General features: G+C 37.8%; 1 protein-coding gene across 1 annotated transcript in view; it reads left to right on the plus strand.

Moving 5' to 3' along the window:
* LOC114934541 (rho guanine nucleotide exchange factor 17) overlaps positions 1 to 20,462 on the plus strand; it is a 69,535-nt gene that overhangs the window by 24,151 nt on the left and 24,922 nt on the right. Inside the window, 7 exon segments of the mRNA XM_029307190.2 lie at positions 2,054 to 2,237; positions 3,660 to 4,304; positions 6,334 to 6,570; positions 7,811 to 8,333; positions 10,378 to 10,839; positions 12,330 to 12,633; positions 13,536 to 13,830. Coding sequence (XP_029163023.2) covers positions 2,073 to 2,237; positions 3,660 to 4,304; positions 6,334 to 6,570; positions 7,811 to 8,333; positions 10,378 to 10,839; positions 12,330 to 12,633; positions 13,536 to 13,830 — 2,631 coding nt within the window. The 5' untranslated portion in view covers positions 2,054 to 2,072.

Consider the following 20,462-nt stretch of genomic DNA (forward strand, 5'->3'; position numbering starts at 1 on the left):
TTATACGTATGAATATTATTAGATATGGCAATCACCGTAAAACTTCACATTATCCGTTATTCCTCATTAATTTATAATTAAAACGTGTAGGAAGTACATGTAGGTGGTAGATATAAATATGTACGTGCAAGTGCAACATAATTGCAGTTTTTACTTGTTTATTTATCTATGAGCAATAAATAGCTAGCAAACAAAACTCTGTGAAATTTATTGATTCGCAAAACGTCGCGATATTTGTGTATTATAACGATCAGCTCCGGTTATTATCATGTACATTTTTCATTGATATCAATGGGAAATTCGTAATTGGCTTAGTAATACACAGGGCTTTTGAAGTGTATTTAAAACGGCTTTAGCATAAAATGAAACATACGCATAATAAACTGTAAGAAAATATGAAACATAAATAGCCTTTGTATGCAAGTCACCAGATGCCTCTATGTATGTATGTGTGTGTTCATTATTTTCTCACCATTATTTCAATTCACATTTTCATCGTACATGCTAAATATCTTTTTGAATTCTTCATTTTTGAATTTAACTTAATTTTGCAATATCAACAAAGTATAACAAAAAAACTTTTTAATGTCTTTTTTTCTTCGTAAGTTTCTATCAATTGTGTGATATTTGTATATAATACTTTCAATGTTAAACCAGAATATTATATATCATTAAATACCTATCGTTAAAATTGCTCATTATTATTATAACTCTTCATGAATTTTATAACTTTAAAAGAAGATTAAAAAGAGTCGTATACGCGATTTATATATGCGACGATGAAAATGCGTGTGGGAGAAACTCATGAGTCGGATTAAATTCATATTTCATATATTTAATTTAAACCTGATTTAACGGGAAAATATTACAGTACATTGATCTGACAGCGACTATGGATCATTTATCTCAAATCCGCCTATTTGTCACGATTTTATAAATAGCCTTACTATATTTTTTTACGATTCGATAGTAAAAATATCGTCGAAATATGTAACATGATGTATTATTTAAAATGAATGAACGTCACAATTCGTCATGTATTGTCAGTATATAGTTAGCCGTAATTCTGAAAGATTTTAATAAAAGTCTGTTAGATAAAAAAATCAGAGAAAACCGAATTTTAAGTCTCGATAAACTAAACAAAACTATACTTTTCTTGCGATATATACTGACATTATTTAACAAAAATAAATAAAAAGTAATAGTAAGTGTATATTATATATGTTATTGTATCTTATCATTACATCATTATAGTTTATATTTTTAAAATAAAAAAATAGAAGAGCTATACAATTGCAATTTTCTAAATTATAAGAACAATAATGTATATACAAATTACAGTTGTTATATTTTAAAGTCGAATTGAAAATTGAAGATTTAAAAAATTATAACTTATTATAAACTTCTGTATTATTTTTTCGTGTTATTTATCCCACAATTTATTTTAATCCACGTAGTGAATCTCTCGAAATATCTTGTACCGAAATCGTAAAATTGTTTCTCGCAAATGTTTTTTTAACGATCTACAATCTACAAAAATACAAGATACTCCCCTTGGACGTCGCCCTGCCTGGACCAGACGAGAGCCAAGAAAGAATTTTGCGCACATCGATCTTGTCGCTTCCGGTAGCGGCGCGACCGTTTTGAATGATTAGCGGCTCTCGCGAATTCCGGCAAATTTCATTCATCGGCGATGATGCACTATAAATAAATAAGATCGTGGCCGACAGTTATCGGGGAATGCGCGAACGTTCGCAGTAATTCACGCAGCGAGCCGCGTTTTGCGTACGTAAGTGCGTGATGCGTTCGTCGCACGAGCCGCTCGCTCGTAACTCGTGAAACGGGAGATCGTTAAATATCTCGTAGGATGAATCTAGCTCGTTAGTCCACGCGCAAGGCACTCAAGGGCAATTCATGCGATCTTTCTCGCAACCCAAGATTCGTACCGTTTTATTTATTTATGCACGTGCCATCCTTAGGCGTCGATTCTTGGTATTCGATTATTATTTTTTTTTTTTAATTCAAAAAGGTTGTCGCGACTCTTGAATTTCAGGGTGAGAGAAGGATGAAGAATGCCCCGTGCTGGCGGAGGAGATGGGGGTAGCGGACCCCAGAGAACGGGAGGGGGTGGTTTTGGAGGATGGCTGGGAGGCGCCGCGAGGGCTATGACAGGTGGAGGTGTCGGTGGTGGATACGTCATTTTGGGTGGCACCAGATACGGCCTGCGGATCTCTCAGGTATTGTGCAATTCATTCATTGATACTCATTCTTTCATTCATTGATTAGTTGAGTTAGAGTTACATGATAGGGTTTTATTGAAAATATTTTGGAGTATAATATGAAAGATGATAGGATAATTTTAGAAAATGTTGTCTCAACAAGTAAAGTGACATTGTCAGAGATTATTGAGTTTATAGTGTCTTTAAAGTTAGTTATAAAAGAAAATTTATATACATCTTCACTCTAGCTTGATCGTTTATCAGCAGTTTTTCAATCTAAGATTTATTTGAAATGAAATATTTTTTAAAGCGATTTTAAGAAAATCAGATAAAATATTTTGGGCTTATTTACAAATAAGATTCAGCGGAATGTACTATTACTGCACGAGAGAAAACTTGCGTCATTTTGAATTCCTTCGAATCCGGCTGTTCCCTTTGAGCTTTGACCACTGTTAACGACCTTCGATCGAGTCATGACGATCCACAACGAGATTAAGATGTCGAAGGATCTAAACTTAGAACCGATCACGCAAATAGAATCCGCCAGTCACTGACTCGAGCCGATTTTGCGGCGACTCTTCAATTCTCATCTCTGCTACTTAGTCCAACTTTCCGCCTCTCTTTTCACGGTTTTGTTCGAAATAATAAGCACCGTTGACGTCACACCACGACACGTACAACCAACGTGTTCACTGCCAAATTCTACCGAGATCCATATAAATCGACTTCAGCTATTTGCCGTCATGTGGATCAATGACGTCATTATTTCGATTCCGGCCTTCCGAAAATATTACCTTAAGCTTGGTGATATAAAAAAGATTGGCTGGGATTTAGGAAAACGATCGAGAGAAAACTTTATGAAACACGATGCGTCTTCAGCAGTCGAGTATACGCAATGGTGCACCTCGTCGTACGTCATTTTCTCACAAGTTTAAAAATACGAGATACATTTTAAGACAACACACGAAACGTAAAATATCCCTAAGGACCGGAACATAAGAGAAATGGAAGGAAACGAAGAAAATACTTTGCCGGAGACAGAGAAATAAAATGGACACGAAGACTACATGTTTACGAAACAAGAAGAAGTAACGAAAATATGAGGCATCTTGAAGAAACCAGTTGTATAATTCTATTTTCGAAAAAATTGAGCGACAATTTTTCAGCATCTCAACTGAGTCTTTCGTCTATCCCAACCTTACAAATTCTAAATTAAATTCTTAACGGCATTTTCAATCAATGAAATCCACAATATTCATGTATTTTACTGAATTATACTTGAATATGAAAAATGTTGGAGCGCATGCACCGTATTTTTTAAAATATTTTACAAGAAAAGAAAATATTATAGCAACGATATTTCTGATGAACAAATTAATCAAGGATAGAAATTGCTTTACGAAGAATACAAAAAAAAAAGATCGGCAATGCTTATTCCAGGAGAGCCTGCCGCCGACCAATTCCAGAGAGGAATCGTCGCAGGAGCATCGGCGAAAGCGGAATTCGCGCGAGAGCGACTCGCGGGAGCGACTGACCGAGAAACCGGCGGAGAAGCCGCCGATCGATCTGGCCGATTGCTGCTGCATCGGTCCGCGATCGCGACTTCCGCTCCCGCGGATCCAGCCGACGGTCGGTTCCCCAACCATCTCGATCGCGTCCCCGATGACGTCCGTGACGTCGTCGTGCCCTTCGATCGTCGTCGGCGGTTGCTCGCCGCCTCTTCCTGCTTCTATCGCGAGCGTCGCGGAGACGACGCCGCCGACGTTCGCTAATAATAGTCACGGCGCGGTGCAAACGTCGGCGGGCAACATCGGCAGCACCAGCCAGCAGTCGCAGCAGAGGCAGCAGTCACACCACCACCAACATCATCACCACCACCACCATCAGCAGCAGCAGCAGCAGCATCATCCGCAAACAGCGGCGGTGACGGCGGCGGTAACGTCGTCGTACCCGCCGTCGACGACGACGCCGTCTTCACCCTCGACGTTGCTCGGCTACTCGTCCGGCATCCCGACGACGACGCAGACCGTTTCCGTGCCGCGGCAGCTCGCGCAGTGGACGAAGCATCAGACGCTCAAGCTTCAGGTACTCATCGAGAATCGAGGATTTGTCTCTTGTTGACGAGTCGTTCGATTTATTCGATCGGTTATACTCGTCGATCGTTCACGTTTTATTTCTTTTTTTATCGCTCGCGAGTGGATCGTATTTTCGCGATATGGCCATTCGATCGTTCACAATTCGCGCGAGATTCGAGCTTCGCGCGTAGACCCGCGTGAGGTGCGAGAGGTCGTCGCAAGGGATACAAGGTGGAGTGGCTTAGGTCCGGAAGACTCTGTGTCAGCAGCCCCGAGGTAAGTCTTCAAGGTCATCGTCGAGAAATTTTATCTTTCGGACGGTAAATATATACTATAGCCATGGCAGACTCTCTCGTTCTTGAAAACAGATTCGATATCTTTGAAAATCTTTGTACTCAAGAAATTGTTCATTTTTACCGTCGATATTGTGTTTGAAGAAATCAACAATATTGAAAAAAAAGATATCATTTTTTTAAACATCTTTAAGCTTATTTATTCTTTTTCCAAAAATATTCAACAGATGTTTGAAATATTGACGTGTCGAACAAATATATTTAATATTATTTGATTAACAAGTTTGACACAGTTTTCCTTGCGTCTGAAGAAGCTTTATGATCAAACTGCTCTTTCCACTGTGGACGAGAGAATCTTTTTTGCATTTTTACGAGACTGTCAGAACGCATCCACTTTACTTCGAAACAGTCTCTTCATCGTGCCAGGAAAATTCGTCAGCTTTGCAAAGAGGCTGTGCCAAAATTCACGCTTGATCTTTTCGCGCGCACATATTCCCTCCGTCTCGGTTTCTTCATTTACTTTTTAAAATCGTGCACTCGCGCGTCCGCCCGATTTTTGGATCGCCTCGCACGCGCAGCGGCACGTCGTCGTTCCGAGGGGGAAAAGATAGAGGCGACGAAAATAGAATATCGCTTCTTTTTCGACTAGACACTTATGTACATACGAAATGTCCTGGGCCTGCCACTTGGTCGCGATTACGTCCGCGCGACATCCTCTCGCAAGCGCGATATCAATCGTTACACAAGAGGGTTGCATGCTTTTGCGTTTGTGAGAAAATTGCATCGTGTTCATCAGTATTTATTAATTTTTTATTCCACATTATTTTTATCATTATTTTTAATAATGATTAGAAACAAGTTAGAGGAGTGCGTCTTTAAACAGCACTTATTTCAGAGAATTCAATCAGAGAACATATTGTTGATCAATAGACGTTTCAGTCAGTTTGATTAAAACTATTTCTGATTCACTTCTGATTTAGTTCTCTCTCTCTCTAAATAAGAAAAATATATTGTATAAACTTAGAATTTAATTTTTTAAAATATGGGGAAATATTTTTATTTGACGACATTATATATTTGTTAATAGAAGATTATTTAGATATTTTTTAATCGGTAAAATGTTTCAATATCGATACTCTCTTCATTAAACGTTTGTGAAAAAATATTCGTAAAAATAACAAATATGTTGGATTAAAATTGTATTTCAAAAAGGAATTTATATTTTATTTTGAGAAGATTACTTCGTCTAATAAAATTACAATGTATAACATTGCAATCCTCGAATTTATATAACTGAATATAAATCCGAAAAGAAAGAAGATAAATTAACTCTATACAAAATAGGTAAATTAAATGTCGACCAAACTGGCTATACTATAAACGAACTTGTTAAACGCACAACATTTCGATCATTGTTTGCGGTCCTCTTCAAACAATAATCGAAACGTTGTGCGTTTAATAAATTTGTTTGTAGCCAGTTTGATCGACAATGGATTTACCTATTTAACATTTAACATTTTGATAAATTAATTCTCTTTCAATAGTTTAAATCCCTAATTTAGCCCATTTTAAAATTAAAGATCGACCGATTAATTCTATCAAATTTTACTGATATTCGAGTCATTGAACATAAATAATCGAGAGTGATAAAAAATAAACATTTGTGTATTTTTCACGAGTTTATTGTTATCTACGTATATCGAACTGTTATCGAAATTGCGAAATTTATTTGTTTTTCCCTGTCAGGAACCAGCCGTGATAGCGGTGGACCGACTGCACAGATTTCGCTGGAGCGGGGGCGGAGGAGGAAGTGGCAAGAAGTCCTCTTCCGGCCCCCGCAGCGAGAAGGCCGAGCGCCTTCGCGAACTTACCGAGAAACTCAAGGGACCGGCACCGGTTCCGCCACCCAGGAGACCGTCGCGGGTCCAGGCTAACTCTCCTCCTCCGAGCGGATACCAGCCGTCGTCTCAAAATTATCCACAGGTGAGGAATTCCGAACGTCACATAGTGACGAAGACACGACGTGTTCTGTTTGCGCACGAATGATATTTTTTGCTCCACTCCATTTTTTTACATTTTCATATGTCTGTTTTTAAATATATTGCCAAGAAGAAGAAAGTCTACTTATAATAATATAATATAATTATATATATATAATATATATATATATTAATATATATATTAATATATATATTATATATTAATATATTAATATTATATTAATATATATATTAATATTATATATTAATATATTAATATATATATATGATATATTATATTATTATATAATTATATAATTAATAATATACATCAAAATATTGACTAATATTAACGAAATAATTATTTATTATTAAATTTTTATATTTATATTTCGTATTATATCTATATGATTTAGTAAAGTTTGATTAATTACTTTTTTGTCAAGATAATTAAAAAAAATATGAATCACTATTCAATGTCTAGAATATTTTATTTTTACTGTTATATAAGAGTATGGTATATTGGAATCATTTCAAATGTACTCTTTAAAAAATAGCCGATACACTCCTACTTCTCATTAATGAATCTCAATGCCCATCTTGTCGCTCGTTCCGAGAAGAGTTTTGCTGAACTTCACGATTCGCGAAGCGCCTTTGTCACGATTTCGCTGAACTCGGTGCATTCCAAGACGCGTATAACGATGATCGCTCTCTCGCAATCTACACATAGGGACGCACGCACAAGGAATAGTGTAATTGTCATTCTATTCATTATCATAATCATGTATTCTCTACTATCTACTATATATTTCTCGCCATAACGTCATATAGCAGGAACATCATTATATAACTAGAATTAGTCGATGTAACGTAAAGTAAATTTCAATCGATAGGTCAAAGGTCATTCGAAATTTGCGTGACTCGGCGTTACATTCATTAATCCTCGTTACGATGTAACGATGATACCACTGATATTATATAGCAAGATGCTTATTAAAGGCAGCGGAGAATAACAGAGGTCAAAGGTTATCGGAATAATATTTTAATCACACATGATGTATAAATCATTACCTCTAATTTATTGCCTACGTAACATAACACATCTAATTAAAATCTACCCACAAATAAAGTGGGCGTACAATACGAGAATATACAGGAGAGAGTGTGTATACATATGCTCCCGCCAGATTTATAACTCGACACGAGAAACTTGATTGTACAAAATTCCTTTGGATCTTTCTCAGACGGGCTCAAATCCAGGTTGCGGTCGCTGCGATGGTCGTCCATCTCATCGCAGCTTCACATACAACGATACCGGTCAACATGGTGGCAGCAATCAACAACTTCAGCATCAGCAGCAGCCACAGAAGGACCATCCGAAGACGATCGTCCGCAGTGAGAGTGTCAGTGAAGAGTGTCTCAGTGATCGATCGGGAAACGACGCGTACCGAAAGTCCTGCCACGACTCGAGAAGGCCCTCGAGAACAGGCAGACCCGAGAGGAACAGTGGTGACGTCAGTGACCTCAGGAGCAAACAGAACGCCGATGCGGAGGCGGCGAAGCACTTGAGACAGTACAGTGATTCCGTGGTGGACAGTGCTACGAGTGTGGACGATCTGTGCGATAACCTGAACGCCGCTTCCGTCGGCGGCGAGGGAGAGGCCCGGGATGCCATAACCACGTTGGAACCGCGTGGGCTGCTCGCCTTTCACAGGGCCGGCGCACCCTTTAGGAGCGCCTCCTTCGGCCAGGTGGACTTTAATCAAGGTAAGCTTCCGTGTGCCGTGACGACCGAGCTCGTTAAGAACGTTCCAAGGTCTAATTAAACCAATTACACAGAGTGAGAGATGCAGATTATGTTTTACCGTAAGATTGACTTCGTCGTCATTGAAGTAAGAGAGAAATTGGAGAACGTCCTCGTGCGCAATTAAATCGAGCTCTTGGTTGTAGAATTTGTTTTTTAAAAAGCACGATGTTTTTCGTGTAAATATTTCTTTTTTTTTCTTCAAATGAGCTTTATAATTTTAATTACAACAATTTTTAAATTTTCAGAAAATTAATTGTAGAATTGAAATAACGCCACGCGATAGCCTTGTATTAGATTTCGACCCTGAACTAAATAATAGTTTTGGTTGCATAATGGAGAGCTAAAAATAAGAAAGGCGTAAGTGCGGCTGTCAATAGAGTTCGAACTTCTAATGACAGATTCAATAATATACATCTCGTGCTCTTGACTTGTATACACTATTTGCTTAGATCATCATAAAGCAATCGTTTCATACGTTATCTTTAATAAGATCCATACTATCATTGATTAAAATTCCACGTAATCTAGAACATACCGGCTCTTATTGAAACGAGGAGAGATGAAAAAAAATACATTTTTATATTTCTTAATAAACTAATTTTATTGTTAAAATGCATATATATATATATTGGAAAAATATTGTATTACTAAAGTATTATAAATTAATTCTGTGGTTCAAGTAAACGTATTATTAGAAAAAAGTAGTTAATTGAGTAACGATGTATAAAAGTTAGCGAAATTCTGACACCTAAGGTGCTAAAACATGACGCTCGGTTGGCAAACCGGAAACACTTTGCGCTTCCGAAGCAACAAATCTTTCGAGACACCTTTTACGCACGAAAGACGGCTGTTGCGAGCGCGGATAACCAGATGCTCCTGAAATATCGTCGCCAGGATTTCCGCGCTTGCCCAAGTTTTGTCTATCCGCGATTTGGCGTGTAAGCCAAATCTATTTATTTGATGCTTATACTGTTTACGTTATACAAAGTTTGCAATTGACACAATTTTAATTAAAAATTGCCATTTATTTTTTGTTATAAACACTGCATTTCAAATCAATCGAGTAATTGAGTTTAATTAAACTTAATTATTTATATCAATTGAATAAAATTAAGAAAGAAATGTGGAAAAAATATCCTTTATTTAAAAATTATATATATATATTATATGATACAAGATTTTTTTGAATTTATTTATTTGCAAAATTTGAATTTGACAAAATTATTTCGAATTATTATTCCTTCTTCGATTTGATTGTATACACGTAGAATAAAATTTTGTATATACTTCTCTTAATTGGTCAGCACGTTCCCCGGAATTCCGCCAACGAGATACGCGCTGTTTCGCATCTTCGAGATCTCCTCTCGTCTCGCACGGTCTGTTTGTTATTATTGGAATGGTCCACCTCCTCGACCTAAGAGCGCTGCCAAACTTACGTGACACTCGAGGCGGTAATTAGGACTTCCTCCGGTGCTCTCTCATCTCGCGGCCGAGAGACGGCCTCACTGTGTTGCTCGGTGCAACTGTACTCGAGTTATTATTAAAAACGGTCGCGCGTAATAGGCCTCTGGAATATATAATATATCAGACGGATAGTATCACTCGAATTTATGAATCTGTTTTTTTTCATAATGTCATTGCCCTATTTCTCTTTTAATTTTTTATTCCAAGAAAACGATTTTTTATTACAGTTAAATAATATTATAGCAATTGTCACAGAAGTATTAATTTTTTATATACATAGTTAGAAATGTGTCATATTTTTACTTCAAATTTTACGAGATAGAATAATTATTCTTTTATAACATTGCTTAGGACTTATTGTCTATATAATAAAATTGTTGGCTATTCAATTTTCTCTAAAAATAATTGTAATATTTTATTTATTATTTTTTATTTACATTAATGTCAATATTTTCTCGCAGAATATTTTAATTAAGAAACTTTAAAATAAAGATGAAACGAAGGATAATCTTATACTAATTTCTCATGAATTTCTGCAAGATGCAGATTTTACTTTCAGCGCGAACTCGCACTTTCCTCTTGCAGTGAATCGACAGAAAACTCAGCCGATCGCGACATCTAATCGCTTCGAGATTAAAGACGTTCGCGCAAGCACGTTACCCCGTCGTCGCGGTGACGTCACACCAGGTAGCTCGACACCCCAAAACAGTCCGAATCGACAGAGTCCGAGGACGTCGACCCCCAGCGTCGACAGCGCCGTCGGCTCTGCCGAAGGTCTAGGTGTAGTCTCTCAGCAAGGGAACCACGAGGAGATCCGACCCAGAAGCGATGGTTCGGACAGCCTGGCAACTTCCAGTGCGCTCACCAGCCCGGAACCTCTGGTCCCAGAAGTGAACGAGCCAAGGGTCGATCAAACAGATGCTCCCGTCGTGGAGTCGATCAGCCACGAATCGGTTTACCCGATTGTCGAAGGAACCACCGTGGAGGAAACGGTTCAAAAAGGTTAGACTCTTCAAGTGTGTATCAATAGCCCATGTTTTTTTTTGTTAAGGAGAGTTATGAATGTCTTTAATTCGAGAATTATTTTTTCTTATCTTTTTAATGTGTTGGAAATATGTGTCATGTTATTTGTTTAATTTTAATATTTAGGGAAGAGACTTTGGTATAATACAATTAGGATGTTATTATTTTATTTTACTTTCTTTTGTCTTAATTTAGAATTGAACTATATATATGTTAGCGGATATCGATTTGTAACTGCGGCGTTATTTGAACAAGAAAAATCACGCGCTATCCCAACATCTCAGGTGCAATCTCTCGAAGAAAAAGAAAACAACGGTCGGATAGTTCGGAATCCCAAAGTTGTTAGAAAGCAAAGTTTCCGCTCGCCGTAGTGGATCGATTGTGTGCGTGAAAGAGATATCTCAGTAGGATATAAAACGGAAATACACTCGCGTGGGAGTCCGCGTGCGCGCGATGAGCAAGGGGTCTCTGTTTGCCTGAATTTCGCGCGCGTTGCTCATCATCATCGACGGAAGAGGAAGGAGGAAAACAACGAACCGGCAGGAAACGGACGAACAAGGCGAGGAAACGGTGGTACGCGCGTGTATTGTCGTCATCGGTTAAGAAATGCGCGTCGGTTCATCATTTATTTTGTGAATACCGCGGTTCCAGTCGCGTGAATAGCGCGAGCGCGCGCGTGAAGTCATCAATGAAGATGGCTATAACTCAATGACGCTCAAACGTCTATTTCCACTCTCTGGCACCCACCGTTCTGAAAATAGTGCCACGCAAAATAACATGGAACTTAACGTGCACCTTTGTACCCGTGCTCCTGTCGATGCACCCAAAATAGTCCTCGTTCTTTCTCCCTCGTTCTCTCTTCGTTTCATCGTTATCTTTTGACATCGCGAAGTATCATGGTCGTCTATTCGATGCGACGACCATGACATAAACTCGATTCGATCGGATCCGCGCCGATCAATTCTCGTTCCGAATCTGTTTAGATTGATTTGACTTGGCACAAAATGTTAAAATAATTCTAAACTATTGTCAAATATTCTTCAACTCGCAGTTTGGAAAATTGAAAGAGAGTATATACATGTAAAGTATAAAATGTTCGATCAACTTGAAACTCTAGAAAGTTAATATTAATTTACATAGTACCTATTAGAAGGGAAGATATATAAAGATTGAAGCTAATAATTTTTCAGGCTTCTAGTAGAGAGCGCGTGTACTTTTCTACTCCTATTCTACTATATTCTAATCCTAAAATATATACCAGAGAAAATATATATAGTTTTAAAGTAAACAAATGTTTCGAAACAATCTCACTTTACGGTTCTGTACAAAATACTTGGCGTTGAAAGTTTGTAGCTTAAGCTCCCTCGTAGTTTCTCTCTCCGGTCGAATACCAATTATAATTCTAATCGATCCATCCGTCTTAGACAAATGATATAGGAATCGTAAAATGATAAGGACGCAATTTTTAGAGACCAGAATAGAGCCGCACGAGGTGATCATCACACCACCCCCAGAGGAGCCGCGTCTGAGTCAAGCTAGCGAGGGCAGCGAGGCGCCGAGCGAGACGCCCTCGGAGACGTCCTCGCCGTCCGGCAAGTCGAGACGTTACCGAGGCGACACCAGCAAGAGGAGGAAGGGCGTGTACATAACTCAATGGCCGGAGCCCTTGGACGCGGACAGGAACAAGCTGTCGGCTCAAAGCAGCGAGGAGAGAGACGAGCCACCTGCGACGCCCAGCGACCTGTCCGACTGCGAGGGCCACACGCCTCGAAGGTAACCGGAGAACCTATGCTAAGATCCATCGAAATAGAACGGAAGTACGCCTGATACGCAGACGCGCGGATCTAACGCGCTCACAAACTCGCGTTAATAATAGCCTTAACGAAATAATTACAGTGTAAAGGGAAGAGTCGTCGCGTCTCGCTCTTTCTTTTTTGCCTCGTCTTCTTCGCGCGAGCACGAAATTTTCAATTTTGTGTTATCATTTTATTATCAGGAAATTATTATTTTTTTTTTTTTTTCATATATATATATATATAGAATATTCAAAATTTTTATTTTATTCCTGATTTATATTACTCTTGCTGTACCTTCATTCGAAATTCAACAAATTTTACATTAATATTTAGAAATAGATTTATATCATATATATTGATATATGAATGATTGATAGAAATCAGGAATAAAATAAAAATTTTGAATATCCTATAAAAATCCTATAAAAATCCTAAATAAAAATTTTGAATATTCTATATATATATATATATATATATATATATATATAATAAAAATTTTGAATATCCTATATATATATATATATATATATAGAATATTCAAAATTTTTATTTTATTCCTGATTTATATTACTCTTGCTGTAGCTTCATTCGAAATTCACCAAATTTTACATCAATATTTAGAGATATAATAGATTTATATCATATATATTGATATATGGATGATTGATAGAAATCAGGAATAAAATAAAAATTTTGAATATTCCTATAAAAATCCTATAAAAATCCTAAATAAAAATTTTGAATATCCTATATATATAGAATATTCAAAATTTTTATTTTATTCCTGATTTCTATCAATCATTCATACATCAATATATATGATATAAATCTATTATATCTCTAAATATTGATGAAAAATTTGTTGAATCTCGAATGAAGGTACAGCAAGAGGCCTCTTCGCGGACCCTACGGACAGATGCTGGAGGCCGAGATGGCGAAGCCGCGCACCGCCGACATCGCTCTCGACGAGGGTCTACGTCCTCGCAGAAAGATCTCGGCGAATCTCTCGTTCAGCGCGAGCGGTAACAACAACGAGCCGCCTACGCCCTGCCACCACCGGACGACCTCCAGCCCGACGAAACTCGAGGGACTTCCGGGGCCGAGTCCCGAGCTGCTCGCGGAGTTGCTGAGAGGGTCCTCGGAGAGGGTTGCTCGCGCACCGGCGCATCGAAACGTGAGTCAGATTATCTTGCTTCGATATAAATTGCCGGTTACAATGCCCCGGCTGCATTTCGTCCATTTTTCGCGATACTGCGGAGATAAGCCGGAAGGGAGGGCCATAAAGTATTTGCACCGTTCGTGCCGGGCATTTGTTATCGAGACGTTTGATGCATACACAATGCGCACATTTTTCCCTTGATTAATGACCGGGCTATTTCATTGGGAAATTGTCATTTTTTTTTGTCGCTCTGCTGAAAGCATATAGATTGTCGTCGCATCTTGCGTGATATATAATACTTTTAATTGAGCGCGACAAAAGTGACAAGGAGAGACATTAATGTTGATTATCTAAATCTGGATTTCTTATTCTAACTTATTAAGTAAAATATGCTGAGATATAAGTATACACAGCTTTTCATAGAAAGAAAAAATGAAATTGTAATACTTATTTATTTAATATAATAACTCTTGTAATATATATCTGCTTTGAGAGAAGTAAATGATTTACAATTAGCTGTGACTGATTCTCAGCATATGACAAGCTCTTTTCATGATAAAACGAATAAATCTCTGGATGAGGCACACATTTCGCTCTAAATACGAGGCATGAATCCGAGCCAAAGAATTTTGATTCTGTTTCTTCCACGAATTTCGCTCCTCTTCTAAATACAAAAATGCTGAACGGGGTTATCTCGTCGTATCTCTCTGGCTCGTGCATCAGCGTCGTAACATCTGGCCGTGAGAGGTCACAGGGAGGGAAATAAGCGCCGGAGTTGAAGCTGAAAGAGAGAGAAATCTCTGAAATTCAAGCGGAACGAATGGGGCCGCTCGAACCCGATGTTTCGCGTGCTTGTTCGACTCCAGCGCCGAAAACATAATCTAATAATAATGTACGGTCATATTTCTCGGATGAGTCCGTGCCTTGGCCAGTGCACTCGAGGTTGGTGTAGCGTCCCTACGCGATTCTGGCACGGCGGGGGCGTACACACGCGGATATTCCTGGCGGGTTAAGCGTATCTGGGAGACCGCAGCCTTCGAAGACGCGCTGATCCGCCGCGGGCGGATCATCTCGGTGCAACCTTCGCGACCTTGCGCGATACATGGGCTTATCACTTTGAATCTGGCATTTTTCTCGAGAAATTCTTACAATAACTCTGTTTCCAGAGGACTGTAAGAATTGAGAATTTTTTAAATTTTTTATAAAATTTACGAAAGATTTAAAAAAAAAAAATTATTTCTTGGTATCAAATATCTTATCAAATATATATTATAGGGTCACTCTCTTATACACAGTAATTCTGATTTATTAATTTATTCTTAACCTGATGATATATTAATTTAAATTTGTTTGATTTATTACAATTTGTTATGTTTATAATTACGGTTTTATATAAATTGTCATGATAAATTAATTGTCATATATATTTCTTTTCTATTTAAATTATAATATATACGCTTTATTTAAAATATGCTCAAAGTATTTTCGACGATCTGGAAGTTATAAAAATACCTTGAATTTTAAACTGAAAATATAATAATAACACTGTGAGAAACAAGAAAAATGTATCGCTTTGACATTACATTTTAATTTATTAGCAGATATTACATCAAACTGAATTAAGATTTATTTAAATATTTAGATTATACTTCTTTATTTAAAAAAGAGTTTAAAAATTCAAATTTTAGCGATAGCGAAATATAATATTTATCACAATTATATCGAAATATTTTTGACAGCTCAATTATGTTTGCACCATTATATCACGTTTCGCGATAGAATTTTAATGAGCTTATGCAATGCATATATTTTCCACGGCTATTTTGCCGATTAAAAAGAATAATAAAGAACGACGAGAGCGATAGATTCGTTTCATCCACAAGTCCTTGGTGGTTGTAAATATATCGTTTAAAGATGTCGTCATAAAATATAATCACGTTCTCCGCTCGCGTCGATTAGAAGCCAGATGGATCTTCAAGCTGCGATTAAAAGATTCGTTCATGATCTCAGGATCTGCGCGTGAAATGTGAAAACGTTTGCGGCTCTTAACGCGAGTTAAATTAATATTAGCAGCTTGGAATATTACGCAAGTGCGATGTAACTTAAATTTATTTCTATTTATAAAAGTATTTATCTACAAAACATTTAGGGAAAAGTGAAGAGGGAAGAATTTGTTGAAAAATGCATTTCCATATATGCAAAAAATGAAAAATAAATTTGCAAATATACAATCGATCCAATAACGAGAACGCACTTCTCCTTAGCGGAGGAGATATTTTATGAATTCTTCTCTGGGATTTAAAGCGCGAGCGAATCTTGATGCGAATAGTCGGCGAGATGAAGATTAATGAGGTTGTTCGAAGAATTTCTATCGTATCGTAACGATGCACACGCGGCGAAAATCAGTCACGGTAAAAGAAAGCAACTTTGTGTCGTTGAGAGAAAGCAGAGTTGTTTATGTGACGCGAGGTGAAATGCATTTACGACGATATATCTTGCCGTGCACCAATTATAGCCATCACATACAAGCTGAATGTCGAATTCGGCCGGAGCTGATATTTTTTTCTCTTTTTTTTTTATTTCCATACATATAGTGACGAAAGCGCGCATGAATTCGCGATGCGGTAGATTACTCTGGATACGCGTCATTTGTAAGTACGCAGTCGCGTTTCCCATCGGAGAGCAGCGACCTATTTCTTCCGCGGATACGGGAGACCCTCCGTCGACGTCATGTTTACCGCTGACGTCATTACGCCCAGGCACATCGTGAGTTTGCGTGCCATTCATGAAATCTCCGTCCGACGTAGAGTATGACGTAATACTAAACACCTACCACCATGTAAAGCTCCCGAAAGCACGTCGAATGCTAATATCATTTATGACTTTTTGCAACATAAATTTTTACGCACACTAATAGCTGCACATTTTCATATTTCCGTCAGAGACAAATGATTCTTGTGACGTAAAGATACATTGAATTTTTCAAGATTAAATATCCTCTCTCTGACGACTTCGAAAAAATGATATTTCTGTCGTAACATTTACATTATTTTATATTGCAACGAGACACGTAATTTTTAAATATAATTCTTAAACACATAACATTTTACTCTTCCTGATTATAATATATATAATTAATAAGAAATCGAAATTTTGATCGCGTAATATATAATTCCTTAGCAATAATTTCCAAATTTAGACTCGCACACACAGATCTTTTTTATCTCACATTTGTTCTCGTCCACATAAACAGAAATGAATATTCAAGTTACATGAGATATGATTCATATATTTAAGATATGCTCATATCATTGTGATCAATGGTACGCGCTTCAATTATTTAATATTGAAACAATAGAAATGCGCCAACGCGTATTTCATGAATACTCCGAGTTTCTTAGCGGAGCAAGTTTTCCTTGTAAACATAGTGTAAACGAAGTGAAACACACATATATATATATACGCGGGAAACCGGGCCAAATAACAAATTCTCTGCTTTATCGATGCTCGCATTATCGATGCAAGTTCAGAGAAGCTGCGGCGGCGGAGAAAGCGCGTCGGCGCGAAGAGATACGGACACGTGGAATAATGAAAGGCCGGCCATAAACTTTGGAACAATAGCGTAATCGTGGTTCCATTGACTGTTAAGAGGTGCGGACGCGGCTAAGCACGTGGGTGGTATCGGTAGGTACGGGAAGACTTTTATTACCCGGTTGTGTATCAGTCTCTCTCTCGGTAGACCGTAAAGGAATCTCGTGCACGCGCTTATATTAAATGCAGTTACGTCTGATACAACGGTATGCAGCGAAGTCTCTCTTAAACGAACCTCTCCTCGACAAGAGCTATTTTGATATCGAAATGATAGAAAAAAAATATTACGGACTCCATTTGGTATATAGCCTTGTAGTACTTTAAGCTTGCAGCAGGTCTCTCGACTCTTATTTATTTCTGTTCACGACTTTCTCATTAAAATAAGAGCGTAAGCCGTTCATATTTTTAGACAATATTCTTTTTAATAGAATTTATTATTAAACACATTTTTAATCGATGCATCTCGTAATAAATTGGCTTAAATCGTGATTGCGAGGAAAGCTCTCTCAATTTAAAGCCGGATGTTACGGAACTACACTCTGACTCTGATTGATTTTTCGAAGGCGCGCGAACAGGAATAGAGATCATAAATCAGCGACGCGATACGCAGCTTTCGCAATATCATCTCTCGCGACATTTCGATCGGATCGAAGAACGATCGCGAAACGGCGGAGTGATGCGAAATCTATACATATATATATATATATATGCGCGCGGTGGACCAGGATGTTGCCGGATAATCTATGAATAAACCCGATGAGTGCAGGGCGCGCGGGTGCATGCAAAGTAGTTGTTGCACCATATTCGCCGCGTGGCACGTTACCGGGAAATATTTAAATATTTAACTTACACGTTATTACGCGATGCGTATATATATAAACCACTTGGCCGCGGCGACTGATGCCTATATGGTTTCGCAAGCGCGACCACTCGCCGTTGCGCGATATTTAATTCGATAATCGGATCGACCTTAAAATTCGAGGCGATCTTCTGCCCGTTGTGAGTAAACAGAATTGCATTTCCGAGTCGTTCGGACCATTGCCCGTCCCGTAAATGCATGCGCGTAATTTTATTATCGCACTACGAGCAGGATCTATTACAGGCAACTTGTTTGCTTGCGCGCTGATTTGCGAGATATTTTATATTGTTTACGCATTTTTCTGCATATTTTTAAATAAATCCAAAAGCGAGTACGGCTTAACGTCGTTTAAATCTGACATTAAGCTGTTCTTGATGTCACAATATAGTGTTTCTGGATAGAAAGGAAAAATGTTTAAAAATTTTTTATCAACTCGAAAAAATCGAATGAGGCACTTTTAAACTTAGACTGCAAGAAATATTTAATTTTGTTTGTATTGAAGATCCTTGGAAATAATAGAAATGTAATGATATTAAAGGAAGCTCCATATATACACATGTGGATAAAATTGTTTTGGGTTAACAATGGCTTACGCGCGGAATTTGCGTGCACCGAGCAATGCGTTGCATTCTACAACAACTTGATAAACCTGCTAAATGCGCGTCCGAAAAGTACGCAGCAGCATTTTGATGCCCGCCGCAGACTAAACAAGCGTCGTCGAAATAAATATGGGTCGTGGGATGTTGCAAAAATGCTCTCTCATAGAATAATTCAGAGAGCGTACATGCCAAGCCGTAATCACGATCGCATTCCGCACGTCCCGAAGAAAAATCACCGGCGTTTCACCCGCGTCCCAATGACACCCACGTCGACGTTGTCCTGTGATGTAACTTGTGTCACGTAATGTTCTTACTACGATTTTTCTACTTAACCCGTTTGTAATTTGCATGTCTTATTGCGAAACATTTTTCTTCCAAGTTTTTTTTAAATGAACACATTTTTTAAATTAACATTACGATTCAACGAAACGTCACGTATTATGCATATTTTATTAATATTGTTTTATTATTCATAAATAAAACGAAAAGGCTCTGATATATAAATATAAAAATTTAGGTAGGAAATAGGCTAATAAGAGTCAGGCGCAGAAATGAAAAAGCAACAAACTTGTCTTAAAATCTTCGATCGCTTTTCAAGATTTATCCAAGACGTAAGATGGGGATGAAGATCAAGACATGCAGTTTTTGTCAGTTGATATGCTGAAGATGCGATTCAAAGAAAAACATTCAAATTAAATGAAGATGATTTTAAGACAAGTTTGTTGCTCCTGGCTCTTATTAGCTCATTTTCTACTTGAATATTTTAGTATTTTTTGCAATTATTTTCAATTAATTTCTGATATAATAATTTATATGAAAATGTTACTCTATCTTTCTCTCTGCCTCTCAATTTCGAGTATATTTACATATAAGTCTGCTGTAGGAAAATAAAAGAATAAAAATTACCATGGCGTCTCTTTTATTTTTGATGACTCTACAGTCTTCTTTTTAGAATTCAAGAAAATCAAAGAAGAGATTAGTTATTAAAAAGCTCTTTCTCTCTTTTCCGTAACGATATTTATTAAAAAAAACACGGGTGGTGGAAAATGATGCTTGTTATCGAAGAGGGAAGCACAGGCAGCCTTAATAAATGTCTGTTCATGTATTCGAGAAATGGACTCGCAGGCTTATCGATTTCCCTCTCATTCGCCACGATGGTAAACACAAAAGCGTGCGTCTTCGTAAAACCAGCCGGTCATTGTTCTCGTCTACGTTCGGTTTATGCTTAAATGCCTTTAACATATTTAACGAAATCCTCACGTGGACGAGTTTATTCGAGCGTAAATCTAGGCGAACGCAACGCGAGCAAACATGTGCGCGAACTTATAAGCCAGAATATGTTGCCCGGCTATGAATTAGATTTGTGTTTGAAAGAATAAAATTACGGCTACGCGCAAAACGATTTAAGAGCCTTAGGAAGCCCGCTCGAGCTTTGTCATAAAATCGAACATCGTCTGTCGACGAACGTGCGACTTAAATTTAAATGTGACCATCCGGTCGTGTAAATAGTTCGGCTAAGCTTGAGAGAAACGCATTATATGAACTGCGCACATACTTTTGCGGTATAGTTTATTTGTACTAGATATATATTTCGCAAT

The sequence above is a fragment of the Nylanderia fulva genome, unplaced genomic scaffold (assembly GCF_048542155.1).
Source record: "Nylanderia fulva isolate GAGA-0341 unplaced genomic scaffold, ASM4854215v1 Scaffold8, whole genome shotgun sequence".
NCBI lineage: Eukaryota > Metazoa > Arthropoda > Insecta > Hymenoptera > Formicidae > Nylanderia > Nylanderia fulva.